Genomic DNA, 15,263 nt, shown 5'->3' on the forward strand with positions numbered 1-15,263 from the left:
ATGCTGTGCCCTTTTCTAACACTGTACACAACTTCTGTATGATTTCTTATGAATACTGGTTATCAGATTTTCCTAGCTAGTGCTACAGGTATCAATATGTTGCTGTCACCCATCTCTGCAAAAAACATGCTTGCTGTGTATGTGGTAATGGATAGTAGCTGTGTTGCTTTTAAATTTCAGCACAGTATTACACTGTTTGCAAAGCTCTATCACTCTTTTGTTTAAAACGTTCCCATTCTCAGCTATGTTTAACACACTTTATTTTCTCTAAAGGTATCCTTTAAAAATGTAAAATGATCTATGATCTATGTCTCTCTTGAGACAAAATCTTGAGCAGAGACTTTTTCCAAGAGATTTTTTCAAGTCCCGCCCTCCTCTCAACCATTTACAACCACGCCCATGGTCCACTCACCTCTTTGTCGTGTAAGTGCTTTTGTCAGACACAGATCCTGTGCTCTCAGCTCCTATAAATTTTTAAGTTTTCCTCACTTTAAGTTCCCAATAAAAGAAGACTTATTATGTCTAAATCTTATTGATGAATTTCATCCCGAACGGTTATCAACAGAAGAAATGAGTACACGGGCAATCCTAGACCAAGAAAAGATGAAGTCAAATGAATTAACATGAAAATTGTCAACCGGTTACACGACAATGACATGTAAAATTTTAACAGGTGACAAGAAAGGTGATGTAGTACATCTGTCTTGGATAACATTAGACACCAAAGGAGATCTTGATATGCCATTCGTATTAAAACGTTTACAGTTTCCTGTTACAATAGCTTTTGCTATGACAACTAGCAAATCACAGGGACAAACATTCAAAAAATACGGTTTATTTATTAGAGAGAAAGAAACGATATTCACTCTCAGGCAGTTATACGTTGCATTGTCACGAAGTAAGTCCAAACATGGAATCAAAATTCAATGAGATATTGATGAAAAGTTAATTAAAAAATTGTTTTTACTGAAGTTTCACAGAAAAAGTGTTAAGTTTAAAAAGTATTCGCGTGTTAATTTCAAAGGCAAACAGAACAAAAACGTATAACGCAATAAATACCTCTAACTCAACATGAAACATAATTTTCTTTCAATTTATTATGTTTTACAATTTTTTTCTATGGTTAATTACTCGCTGTAATGTAAAATAGTTAGTTCTATTATGCATATGTAACAATTCCCATGAAAATAACAATCTGTTTAAATTGTACATCCAATTCCCCATACACAAGCAGCAGATCCACGAAATGGCTAGCTAATAGCGCCTGTCCGGGGTTTGGTGAGCAAAGTGAGCGGGGGCAGAGCACCCTAGTCTGTTAAATGAACAACATGTCTCAAAGTGAGTCTATTTTAGGCATTTGAATGAAGCAAGGCAATTATATTTTCTATCATAAATTGAACTTAATCATGTAATTAACAGGATCGTTCAGTTTAAATGCTTAATGTAAGTTAAGTGAACAATAGCCAGTCATTAAGAAATCTAGTCGGGAAAGAACAACTAAATGGTATTGAGAACAGCTGGCCAGAACACACAAGATCTTAGTAAAAGTCTGAGGAGGATGTCTTTATGAATTTCAGAGCACTTTGGTCAACATATCCACAAGATATTCACAACATTTAGGATATGATGTTACTATGCCTCTCGGAAGACGTTCCTCAGTATATTGATATGGTTTTGATAACTCTTTTTATCAGTATGTCCACATGGGTTGGAAAACAGTCTGGTCAGGACACATATACTGTACCACAAAAAAATCCATATGGATACTCATCTTAACAGGTAGTCCACAAGATACTTAGAACACACGATTTTCAAAAGACTATGATTAGTATATCAACAAGGTTTTAAAAACAGATGAATCAGGATACACACTAGACATTGATAACAGTTTGACATAAGACATCCCTGTGGAGAACAACATAGTCAGGACAACAATGTGGTGCTGAGGCCATTTTGACTAAGAAATTTATTTTGTATTAATAACTCTCAAATTAAAACATGCAAATTAACAATAGTAATATTCAATAATAGAAGTTTTATCAAGGTAGCCATATGACCCTGATGATGGTGTCCACCTATTTAAAAACTACCTTTCCAAAGTTCATGGTTATGGAAGGGCCATGGGCCACGGTAAGGTGCAAGGCAAGAAGAAATTCACACATTTGGAGGCATTCTAAACTAGTTCTATTAATAACAGATCTATTTATGCTGTACTGTTACAGTCTCTATTTCTTTGATTATGTACCCTGTTTATACATCTTTTATACTAGCAGTCAAAAATCTGTCAAGTACATTTCCAGGCTGCTTTTGTTCCTGTGAGTACTACATTTTCTGTAATTTCTATGTTTTTTATTATTTTGCTCATATGGCAAATCTGATATCATATAACTGTGTTTTCAGCCTTGCGATAGTGTTTGCTGTTGATGGCACTATAAAATACGGTTGATTGACAGATGGGCAAGAATTTAGCCTGGGTCCCCTTACACTTTTTTGGGATAGTTGGATGTCCTTACAGGATCAGCTTCAGCTAAGTAAATCTGAATAAAGAAAAAAGGATGTCGATGTGGTATTTTGCAGTATTTTCTGTAACAAAGCCATAAATGTTATAGCCTCCAGGACCAGACACCAAAAAGAGAAACCAGTAAATTTCAGAAGATGAACTTGCTAACACAGTTTCAACAGTGGATAATATTCTTTGTGAAGGGTGCTATACTAATTTAGCAATATAACAAAAACAAGAAAATTTCTAAATCCAATGTGTTTCACCTAATAAGATAAGATAATGGCTCCCAGACTTACATACATTTAGGATTAGATTAAATCCAGAAGAGCAGCCGGACATTGCCAGTAAAGTTCTGAGCTCACCTTGAGCTTTGCTTTTATTACTTTCTAATGAAAGGTTTTCCTTCCCTAGTAAGTGACCTAAAAGACCAAAGTCTTTGTAGTTGTGATGACAAGAAGACCTTTCATGTTTTCTATGACCTCCAAATAAATGAGTTTCACAGCTTCAGATGATGAAGGCAGGGAAGCTTTTAATTTATAGCCCTGTTTCGGGTACAACAGGAAAGGCCAGAACAACAAAACTCTTAAGTAATAAGAACATTTAAAACAAATGTTTACAAGCGCAGACTCTTTTTTTAGTTGTAACATTTCTGTGTCTACAGTATATGTTGTGATTTGAAGGTCCACAGGGACCTACCTCTTTTCATACTGTAACTGTTACCCGACATCCTCTAAAAAAAGGAAGAAATTATTAACATTTGATCTTCCAGATCTTCCTCTTACCCAGCTTTCAGTAGCATACCCTGCGACTACATTAAATAAATGACTTTAAATCTCCGCTCTCATAATTAGGAATCCTACACTTAAGACCTTCTTTTACACCATTGTTTGCTACTATAGTCTCTTCCCTGTAGTCCTTAGTCCTGCATTAAGTGTGTGTCACTGTGCACAGTGTGCACCTTTCTCTGCAGTTTTCTAGGTGTGTTTGTATGACACGGTGGCCCATCCTGCATCCAATATTCCAAATGGAGTATCACAAGTGCATTAAGAAGCTTATAAAAGCAATGCCCAGACTTGCTTTCCACAAACGAAGATATAAAACCAACCGTAGCACCTGGAATGCATTTTGCATTATTTCTGCTCACTGTTAATTAAGTGAGATGTACCAGATAAGACAGTGATTATTAAAGTGTTAGTCTGCTTCACTAATACTGTAGTTATCTTAGCTTCATAAGAAAAGAATCAAAAACAGTATTGTTAATGAACGTTTAAATTTCAAGTTCAAAGGAACTGCATAAGAGAATGGTACAAACAAAACATTATCAGACGCTACTATATTTTAATGGGCAAATTCTCTACCAAAAAGGGATAGGGATGTAAAGCAATCCCAACTTCCAATGCTTCCTTTAAAAGGAAATAAATTCAGCCCTTCATCCACATTATTATAAATACTTGCAATGCATCCATTATGTTTACATCCCACCTGCTTATTACATTTCAGGGCTACTTATGAGTCTATCTGAGAAGCATTGGAAGAAGGCTTAGACAAGATGCCTGCCCATAACAGGGGCACAGTCACTCACAAACACATGGGGCCAATGTAAAATGCCAAATTAACCTGGCATGCACATGTTTGAGATGCGGGTGAAAAACAGGATTACCTCAAGAAAACCCATTAAGTCAGGAGGAAACCTGTGAGCAGGCTGGAAGGTGAAGTCTTTTGTTTCAGCCTGTCAATTAGCTAAAGCAGCACTGCTGCAAAAATATATATTTTTCCTTTTACCTCTTGGTCCACTCTTCCAGTAAATATATGCTTAGTTAATCGTCTTGTCATGTGTGATGGAAAAGGTATAAAGAGACCACTGTCTGATTATCAGTTTTCACACTGCTAGTAAGTCTTAGCAAATCATTACTTAAAACAGCTCATGGCATCTCGATGATCTTACTTGACATTCATTCAAACATTTTTCTGACGCTCCTTTTAGCAGTACAGGCTCATATAAAGTTGGAGCCAATTTGATGAAGTCAAGAGCCAACTGTAGATGTAACAGCATCCTTTCAAATATATCATCTTTAAGGACATCAAGTAACAAAAGAATCATTCACATTAAAAAAAAAAAAAAATTTAATCAGATCTATATGTGCAAACGTACATCAAAACGCTTCCAGTGTTTTGCAGCTATACTCTAAACTACGGACACAAGAAACAGCTCAGATTAGGATATACAATCCGTCAATGTTTCAATAAAATTTGCTATCAAAAATAAAAAAAAATACTGTGAATTGATTGTGTTGATATATCACATTACTGTACACAGAGCACGGAACCAGTCAGTAATGAACATGTACATAAACGATCAGATGAAAACAGATTTCCCAACATTCTGTTTACAATATTATATTTCTACTCATTAAATGAACGATCAGAATGTCTTGTTATTTTGACAGACGGGTGTTGACAAAGCTGCATTATGAAAAAGTTATTCCTCTGCCTCTGACAGCCTTTTTGATATTGATATGGAAAACGCTATGTAAAAGTTGGTATTTTCAAAACATAAAACAACATGGACTTCAGAAAATGCAACAACCAGTTCTGTCACTCTTACCGAAGACAGCTCATCGCATCCTAGCAAAGCGTAATAGTCCTCTAAATCCTGGGACTGGCAGTTTAAAATCGCGTCCATCATATGAATGTTGTGCTGCTTTCAAAATGTTGCAAAAAAAGGCCCAATAGATAAGTAAACTATGAGATCTGGTTCTACCTTGTTAGCTTTACACTACAAACTACAGACAACTACAAACAACAACGACTAGCAAGCCACTGAGGGAAAAAAAGCGGTGGGTTCATAGACTGTCCTCGGATGAAACGCCCCCTGCTAGCCTTGTCTTCATATTGGTTTATTAGGCGCATGCGTAATAATAAGAGAACCGCGAAGACTTCTAGGATGTGTAGTTTCGAATTCTTTGTTGTTTCGATTCGTCCACAATCGGAAATCGGGGGAAAAAAAATTCGGATGAATGAAATTGAATTTGTGTCCTTTCAGTCTTCGATGCTCGCACATTTCTTTTAGTTTCCGAGAAACAATCTGAAATATAATGAAGGCCATTTCTTTTACTATATTTATATTTCACATTCTATTCTTGCATCTTCTTCAACCATACAAAAATGAAAATGTGATTTTGTGCAAAATGTGATAGACACAGCAGAAAATAACTCACTAGTCTTTAACAGCTTTATCTCTTATTCCTCTGCCACATTTACATATAACTACATAATTCAAATTAAGGCTTAATTAGACAATATCTTCTAAAGTCACTTGGATCTGCTTTTTAAAAACCAAGATTTTGATTGAATATTGATTTGCTTGTCTGTGTTTTAATTATTTTCTTGTATTTCTATTTTTCCTTTTTTTCTGTATTGATTTTGAAGTAAATAGTTTTGGCTGGGGGCAGCACGGTGGCGCAGTGTTTAGCGCTGCTGCCTCGCAGTTAGTAAACCCAGGTTCACTTCCCGGGTCCTCGCTGCGTTGAGTTTGCATGTTCTCCAGTTGTCTGCGTGGGTTTCCTCTCACAGTCCAAAGACATGCATGTTAGGTGCATTGGCGATTCTAAATTGTCCCTAGTGTGTGCTTGGTGTGTGGGTGTGCCCTGCGGTGGGCTGGCACCCTGCCTGGGGTTTGTTTCCTGCCTTGCGCCCTGTGTTGGCTGGGATTGGCTCCAGCAGACCCCCGTGACCCCCGAGTTAGGATATAGCGGGTTGGATAATGGACGGATGGATGAATGGATGGTTTTGGCTGTTATGTTATTATTATTTGTTTGAGTAGCATGCCACTGTAATGTTCATATTTTTAAAAATAAATTAAATATATAATAAATAAAAAAAGAGCTAGGGATGTTGACAGTTTATCACAGGGCAAAGAAAAATGTATTCTGCTTTTTTTATTGTTGTGTACATCACCTTTTAATGGTACTCTCTCTAAAGGCCGTCATATAAGACAAAGATCATTGGTTGAGCTGGTGAGCTGCAGGGCGACATGACTGTTCTGTTCTTGTATTTTTATCTAATTACACTAGAAAACATATTTCTTACAAGTTGTGCTTTCTTTGCTTTGTATGCTTTCTGAAAATTGTTTGTTGATTGTGATAAAGAATTCTAAGATGAACACAAATATAATTATAGATTGACAGTATCACATAGCAATTTGGAGAAATATCAAATTAACTTGTATTGAATTTAGTGTGTTTAATCACTAAATGATGCCGGCACATTGCATTAGTTAGTAAAAATATTTTGTTTGTGATTTTTATTTGTACTTAACGCCTAATGCTTCTTGTTTCAGTGTCCAACAGTAGTCGGCCAGCATTGATGGATTCCACTTCCACTGCTTTTCCATCATTGCAGTGACTGCACTGAGATTAGCAGGGAAGACGTCCAAGTCTGAATAAAGAAAATGAATCTTCTGTGTCATGTTGCATTTCATGGTTTTGTATGCTTCAATACATGTTGTCAACTAGCTGGACATAGTTTGGTGCTTTGTAGTTGCCAAGAAAATTCTCAGCAACATCTTTGATTGCCTTCCATGAGATATCCTCCAGTCTCACGAGCAGATCCCTCATTTGTGGACTGACAAACATAACTTCCTTAAAATGGGCATCAGTTATTTGTGGAAACATCTCTCTATTATAAAAAAAATTTGGATCATGGAAGGTTGGAAGGAGACGAGATGTAATTTTCTCAGAGAGACAATTTCACGTCTTGCGAGATGAGACTTTGTGCCAAGAGATTTAACCACGCCCAGGGCCGGAAATAAAACAAAGAGTAGGTGAACGTCGTAAAAAATTCAAAAACATTTGTGCGGTACACATACAGAGCAGGTTAGAGATAATGGAAATATGAAAATTTGAAAGTCTCAAAAAAAGGATAGTAAAGATAGCATTAGTGCAAACAAACAGAAATTATTACTCAGTGAAATAACGGAACAGCAAAAAGAGATCGAATATATTGTTTGGATTTAAACTTTAATTCAGAGACTTGTAGATCGTATAATTCATGTTGCCATCAGGGAAAAAGAAGTAGTGTTTCTTCCCAATGAAGAGGCGTATCTGCGAGAATTAAAAGATTTGTTGTTTTGTGAATGTGAAATCCCGCGAGAGACAATTTCAAGCATGCGCATGGTTCAGTCATTTCTCATTTATGTGAATGCTATTGTCAGACACATTTCTTGTAGAGAGAAAGCAATGATATTCACTCATGGGGAGCTATTTGTTGTGTTGTCATGATGTAATTCCAAACACGGAAACAAAATTCAATGCAATATTGATGAAAAGGTAAAAGCAAAAAGAGACTGAATATATGGACATAGGTGATATGACAGAAGTGCGCAGCATGAGATGTGGATCACACGGCATGGCAGCAGCAGCAAGCCAGCAGCTGATTGAGCAAAGAGGAGGTAAAAAAACTGTATTTGTTTCTCATTGTATCACTGTTTAAGAGAGGGTTTCGGAGGAGCGACCGCGTCTCCTTGGGGTTCATTCAGCCCCCCCTCTTCACAACGCGAGCAGCTGAGACGCAAAGTGGCTGGCACGTAGTGCAGGCCGGGAGGGGGGGTATGGGGCAAAGCACCCTAGTCAGTCTAAAATATTGAAATCCTTCACCTTCCTTGTTCACTGCTTTCACAAAATGTTTCATAACTCTAAGTTTTACATGAACAGGAGGCTAAAATCTCTTTATTGGGTTGACAAGTGGCTTATGTGCCACACTTTTTTGCCCTTACAGGACCGCAAGTTCTTTGTAATGTATTGAGGATCTTTAGCACAGCTGTCCCATTCACAAATGAAACAACAGGACTTGGGATATCAGAGCTGCATTCCTAGTAGCTAGGGTGGCATGGAGGCTCAGTGGTAGTGCTGCTGCTTCACAAGCTCCTCCATGCAGTTTTCATGTTCTCTCCGTGTCTGTATGGGTTTCCTCAGGGTGCTTCAGCTTTCTCCCACTGACATGCTGGTGAGGTGAATTGGGTGTGTTCATCCTGTGATGGACTGGTGCCCGGTCCAGGGTTTGCTCCTGCCTTGTACCCTGGTCTAGCTGGGCTATGTTCCAAACCCACCCAAAAACATGAAAATCCTGGTCTGGATTAATTAGGTTAGAAAAATGACATGACATTCCTAGTAGTAGTGCCTCTAGTTTTAGATCACCACAGATGTTCCAATGGTAGTTACTGTACTGCATATGTACACATACAGTATAGTATGAGAGGAAATTACAGAAATAGACAATTACAATTAAATAGTACATGATAGGAAAATAAAAAAGGTGATTTTTGTGATCAACTTGTCAAAATACATAACATACACTCTAAAGTGTTCAGGAAGCAAATGTTCATTGTCCAGTGCTATCAGCCTGGGTGTATTGTTTGTGTTGTTTTCAAATTCTTTTCACATTCATATAGTTTTCCTCTAGGAATTTTTGCTTAATTCTATAATCCAAAGACATGTACTTCGGAATGCCTGGCAACACTATTGTATTTGATAAGAGTGAGTGGGCACACGGGCATGCCTTGTGTGGAACTGCCATTCCTCACACTTGGTAGCTGCTTAACATCTATAGATCAATAACAGACCCCCATGACAATGTCCTGGAGAATGTGGACTCAAAATATGGTTTGGTGATCGCTATGCCTTCTAATGAAGATTCCATTTTTGAAGATACACCGGACATCAACTTGACAAACATTGTTTATTTTTGTCTGAATTTGTATCAAAACAAATCTCCTCACTGCATCTTTGGTTAAGTGGCGACGTCAAGCTGGCCCAGTGTGAGTGTGTGTCTGTGTAATGGAACTTATACCTAATAACCATTTTACCACCATCTAGTGGTTATCACTTGGTAAGACAATTTAGCTTAGCCTATTCAATAGCTGCAGTCACTTGATTGAAAGCACATACTGTAGTTTAGCGGTCAACATCTAGTGGATATCAAATAGACAATTACTTTAATCTGCTTTTTATATGGTAGTCATAGGGTGCAAAGGTCATAGTTTAACAGCTATCTTTATGCATGTAGAGTGTTTATGCTTTAAAGAAGTCCAAGCTGTTCTCCCTCCTTTGCAATTCACCTGATTTGAGATTTGTGTCAGTTGGGTCACAAGTAAAACCTCAACTTAAGAAAATAAAAATAAGTCAGAAATGGACTATTGATACTTAATATTATTTATTCTTATTAGGTGCTTTCCTGCTTATGAGTACAGTATGCTGTGCAATAATTATTGTATCTAAATAGTGTAAAAAGATATGTACCATAAACATAAAAACAATTTTAAATATAAGCTGAGGGTGGCACAGTGGTAGCACTTCTGCCTCACAGTAAGGAGACCAGGGTTTGTGTCCTGGGTCCTTCCTGCGGGGTGTTTCTCCTCGCTTCTGCATGGGTTTGCCAAGGGAGCTCCAGTTTGCTCCCACAGGTTAGGTTTTTCGGAACAAGACTCCATTTCCAATGGTTCTGTGGAATACATTCATTGGGAAGGAAGAGGCACTATCCTTCCAATCTTGGGGCTGCCATACTTTTTGTAACTGTGTGGTGTTATTACTGTATATGGGCCATATCTGGGAAGAGATAGCAGAGAGGGTCCCTTAGAGTTATTGGCTTGTTTGCTGTCATTCTCCAGTCTCTCCTCTGGCCTTGTGGGTTTTGAGCTTGGTTTAGGCCCTGGAATGCAGTGGTTGACCTTTGTTGTCCAGGCTTCCCTGGCCCTGTAGGCTTTGAGTCAGGGTTAGGTTCTGGGAAGTTGCTTCCGTGCCTCTAAGCTTCTTCCTTGGCCTTGTTTCTTTGGTTTAGTTCTCGTAAATGCATCTTTTTGTTACTTTGTACCAAATATCCGACCCAAATCACAAGGAGATAGATGCTATAGTGAGTCTCCTACATTTCTATTTGTATGCCTAGGCTTCCCATTCAACTAGGGTCAGAAACCCTAAGAGTAACCCCCTGGAGCCAGAGGCAGATGTAGATGTAGGATCCACTCCCTTATGGAGGTACAGGATGTGAAGTTCTATCTATCTATCTATCTATCTATCTATCTATCTATCTATCTATCTATCTATCTATCTATCTATTATTAAGGTTTTCTCCCCTCTAGGACCACTTGAGCAGTTCCTCTGTTTTTGAAAACTCGCAGGTCAGGTGATTTGGTGACACTAAATTGTCCCTAGCATGTGTTTGGTGTTTGTGTGTTCGTGATGTGATGGACTGGCACCCTGTCCAATGGTTTGTTCCTGACTTGCATCCTATACTCTGTGACCCTGGTCTGAATTAGGCAGGTTAGAAAGTGACATAGCACAAGCTAAGGAACGTGATGCAATGGATATACAGTATATTATAAGTTCAAATGCTAGCCTTCATGTGTCAGCCACATTTAGGAAAGGTCCATTTTTGTAACCAACTTTTTACTGAAAAAAGTTCTTAACAAATGCTTCTTCAGATCATCATAACCCTTATTACACATCAGTAGGTTGGTGATTCATCTCTGTGCAGTGTGGAATATTAACACAATGGTAAAATGACTTGTTAATATGAAGGTTTCACAGGTCTTGTACTAAATATGTGATATCTAGAGAAACGTGTCTCAGTTCGGCAACCTCCGACCACTCCAAAATGATTTTTATTAACAGGTCACGTTACAGAAATGAATAAAGACCCAAAGAAGTGTGTGTTAGGGTCTTGTTACATAAAGGAATAGTAAATGAGTAATAGATGCCTTTTTCACGTTACCAAAACAAAAAACAAGGGAAAGAATAATAATAACAGCAGTTGTTGAAATTACAATAAAACAGGTTAAAAAACAATGAGAATCTCTACTGTTGAAACTAGCACCAATAAAAAACAGGAAAATTTTATATAAATGTATTTGTAATATGATTCATGCAATTGTATTAGAATGAAGGGAAGGAAATAGAGAAGTGTTATTTCTAAGAATATTTTTTTAGAATTCTGATTGAGTTTCAGAAGAGTTTCCTTTGGCGGTTTCTTCTTCTTCTTTCGGCTGCTCCCGTTAGGGGTTGCCATAGTGGATCATCTTGTTCCGTATCTTCCTGTCTTCTGCATCTTGCTCTGTCACCCCCATCATCTGCATGTCCTCTCTCACCACATCCATAAACCTTTTCTTAGGGCTTCCTCTTTTCCTCTTGCCTGGCAGCTCTATCTTTAACATCCTTTTCCCAGTATACTGTACCTAGCATCTCTCCTCTGCACATGTCCAAACCAACGCAATATCGTCTTTCTGACTTTGTCTCCAAACCATCCAACCTGAGCTGACCCTCTAATATACTCGTTCCTAATCCTATCCATCCTCATCACACCCAATGCAAATCTTAGCATCTGTAACACTGCTACCTCCAGCTCTGTCTCCTGCTTTCTGGTCAGTGCCACCGTCTCCAACCCATATAACATAGCTGGTCTCACTACCGTCCTGTAGACCTTCCCTTTCACTCTTGGTGATACCCATCTGACACAAATCACTCCTGACACTCTTCTCCACCCATTCCACCCTGCCTGCACTCTCTTTTTTTACCTCTTTTCCATAATCCCCGTTACTCTGTACTGTTGATCCCAAGTATTTAAACTCATCCACTTTCACCAACTCTACACCCTGTATCTTTCACCAATCCTTTGACCTTCCTCTCATTTACACACATGTATTGTCTTGTTCCTACTGACCTTCATTCCTCTCCTCTCTAGAGCATATCTCCAACTCTCCAGGGTCTCCTACACCTGATCTTTACTCTCACTACAGATTACAATGTCATCAGCAAACATCATAGTCCATGGGGACTCCTGTCTAAACTCCTGTCCATCACCATTGCAAATAAGAAAGGGCTCAGATCCGATCCCTGATGTAATCCACCCTCCACGTTGAATGCATCCATCACTCCTACTGCAGACCTCACCACTGTCACACTTCCCTCGTACATATCCTGTACAACTCTTACATGCTTCTCTGCCACTCCCAACTTCCTCATACAATACCATAGTTCCTCTCGAGGCAACCTGTCATTTGCTTTCTCCAGGTCCACAAAGATGCAATGCAACTCCTTCTGACCTTCTCTATACTTCTCCATCAACACCCTCAGACCAAACATCGCATCTGTGGTGCTCTTTCCTGGCATGAAACCATACTGCTGCTAACTAATCATCACATCACTTCTTAACCTAGCTTCCACTACTCTTTCCCATAACTTCATGCTGTGGCTCATCAATTTTATCTCCCTGTAGTTATTACAGTCCTGCACATCCCCCTTATTCTTAAATATTGGCACTTCTTCTCCACTCCTCAGGCATCCTCTCACTTTCCAAGATTCCATTAAACAATCTGGTTAAAAACTCCACTGCCATCTCTACTAAACACCTCAATGCTTCCACAGGCATGTCATCTGGACTAACGGCTTTTCCGTTCTTCATCCTCTTCATAGCTGTCCTTACTTCCTCCTTGCTAATCCATTGCACTTCCTGATTCACTATCTCCACATCATCCAACCTTCTCTCTCTCTCGTTCTCTTCATTCATCAGCCTCTCAAAGTACTCTTTCCATCTTCTCAACACACCCTCCTCACGTGTGAGTATGTTTCAATATTTATCCTTTATCAGTCTAACCTGCTGCACATCTTTCCCAGCTCGGTCCCTCTGTCTAGCCAATTGGTTAAAGTCATTTTCTCCCTCCTTAGTGTCCAACCTCTAATACAACTCATCATATGCCTTTTCTTTAGCCTTCACAATCTCTCTCTTCACCTTATGCCTTATCTCCTTGTACTCTTATCTGCTTTCTGCATCTCTTTGACTATCCCACTTCTTCTTTGCCAACCTAGAAGAGTTTACTTTGGAGGATGAATGTTAAAAAATGCAGAAATTGCTTATTGAAATAGGATAAAAGTAAGTGTAACATATGACACCAGTCAGCAAAGGAAGAATTGACAGCCCTGTTTAGTAAAGCCAATGAAAAACTATCAAAAGTACATGCTCACAAGGTGCATAATAACAGCTTGTTGCCAATAAAAGAAAGATTCTACTAAAGTGGAGCTTTGTCTTCCTCAGATGCTGGCCCTCAAAGAAATGCAACTTCCTGTGGCTTCTGGGTCTTCAAAGGGACTATCTATCTATCTATCTATCTATCTATCTATCTATCTATCTATCTATCTATCTATCTATCTATCTATCTATCTATATTCATATGAAAAACTTTGGGAACCCCTCTCAGCCTGCATAATAATTTAATCTACTTTTAATAAAAAAGATAACAGTGGTATGTCTTTCATTTCCTAGGAACATCTGAGTACTGGGGTGTTTTCCAAACAAAGATTTTTAGTGAAGCAGTATTTAGTTGTATGAAATTAAATCAAAAGTGAAAAACTGGCTGTGCAAATATTTGGGTACCCTTGTAATTTTGCTGATTTGAATGCATGTCACTGCTCAATGCTGATTACTTGCAACACCAAATTGGTTGGATGAGCTCATTAAGCCTTGAACTTCATAGACAGGTGTGTCCAATCATGAGAAAAGCTACTTAAGGTGGTCAATTGCAAGTTGTGCTTCCCTTTGACTCTCCTCTGAAGAGCGACAGCATGGGATCCTCAAAGCAACTCTCAAAACATCTGAAAACGAAGATTGTTCAGTATTATGGTTTAGGGGAAGGCTACAAAAAGCTCTCTCAGAGGTTTAAACTGTCAGTTTCAACTGTAAGGAATGGAATCAGGAAGTGGAAGGCCACAGGCACAGTTGCTGTTAAACCCAGGACTGGTAGGCCAAGAAAAATACAGGAGCAGCATATGCGCAGGATTGTGAGAATGGTTACAGACAACCCACAGATCACTTCAAAAGACCTGCAAGAACATGTTGCTGCAGATGGTGTATCTGTACATTGTTCTACAATTCAGCGCAATTTGCACAAAGAACATCTGTATGGCAGGGTGATGAGAAAGAAGCCCTTTCTGCACTCACGCCACAAAAAGAATCGCTTGTTGTATGCAAATGCTCATTTAGACAAGCCAGATTCATTTTGGAACAAAGTGTTTTGGACTGATCAGACAAAAATGTAGTTATTTGGTCATAACAAAAAGCGCCTGCTACCTACTATCAAATTTGGTGGAGGTTCCATCATGCTGTGGGGCTGTGTGGCTAGTTCAGGGACTGGGGCCCTTGTTAAAGTCGAGAGTCAGATGAGTTCAACCCAATATTAACAAATTCTTCAGGATAATGTTCAAGCATCAGTCACAAAGTTGAAGTTACACAGGGGTTGGATATTCCAACAAGACAATGACCCAAAACACAGTTCGAAATCTACAAAGGCATTCATGCAGAGGGAGAAGTACAATGTTCTGGAATGGCCGTCACAGTCCCCTGACTTGAATATCATCGAAAATTTATGGGATGATTTGAAGCAGGCTGTCCATCAAATTTAAATGAACTAGAGAGATTTTGTATGGAAGAATGGTCAGAAATACCTCCATCCAGAATCCACTCATCACTGAGACACTCATCAAAGGCTATAGGAGGCGTCTAGAGGCTGTTATATTTGCAAAAGGAGGCTCAACTATAGTATAAGTATTGATGTAATATCTCTGTTGGGGTGTCAAACTTTATGCACCTGTCTAATTTTGTTATGATGCATACTGCATATTTTCTGTTAATCCAATAAACTTAACGCCACTGCTGAAATACTACTGTTTCCATAAGGCATGTCATATATTAAAAGGAAGTTGCTACTTTGAAAGCTCAC

The 15,263-nt window shown here is 38.6% G+C and overlaps 1 protein-coding gene across 1 annotated transcript in view; it reads right to left on the minus strand.

Annotated features, from left to right (window-relative positions):
• The window catches only part of dnajc12 (DnaJ (Hsp40) homolog, subfamily C, member 12), a 71,244-nt gene extending 65,913 nt beyond the window's left edge, over nt 1-5,331 (minus strand). Inside the window, exon 1 of the mRNA XM_028795917.2 lies at nt 5,109-5,331. Within this exon, the coding sequence (XP_028651750.1) occupies nt 5,109-5,189 (81 nt within the window). The 5' untranslated portion in view covers nt 5,190-5,331. The remainder of the gene's footprint in view (nt 1-5,108) is intronic.
• Nucleotides 5,332-15,263: the final 9,932 nt, after the last annotated feature.

Source organism: Erpetoichthys calabaricus, chromosome 2 (genome assembly GCF_900747795.2).
Source record: "Erpetoichthys calabaricus chromosome 2, fErpCal1.3, whole genome shotgun sequence".
Lineage (NCBI taxonomy): Eukaryota > Metazoa > Chordata > Cladistia > Polypteriformes > Polypteridae > Erpetoichthys > Erpetoichthys calabaricus.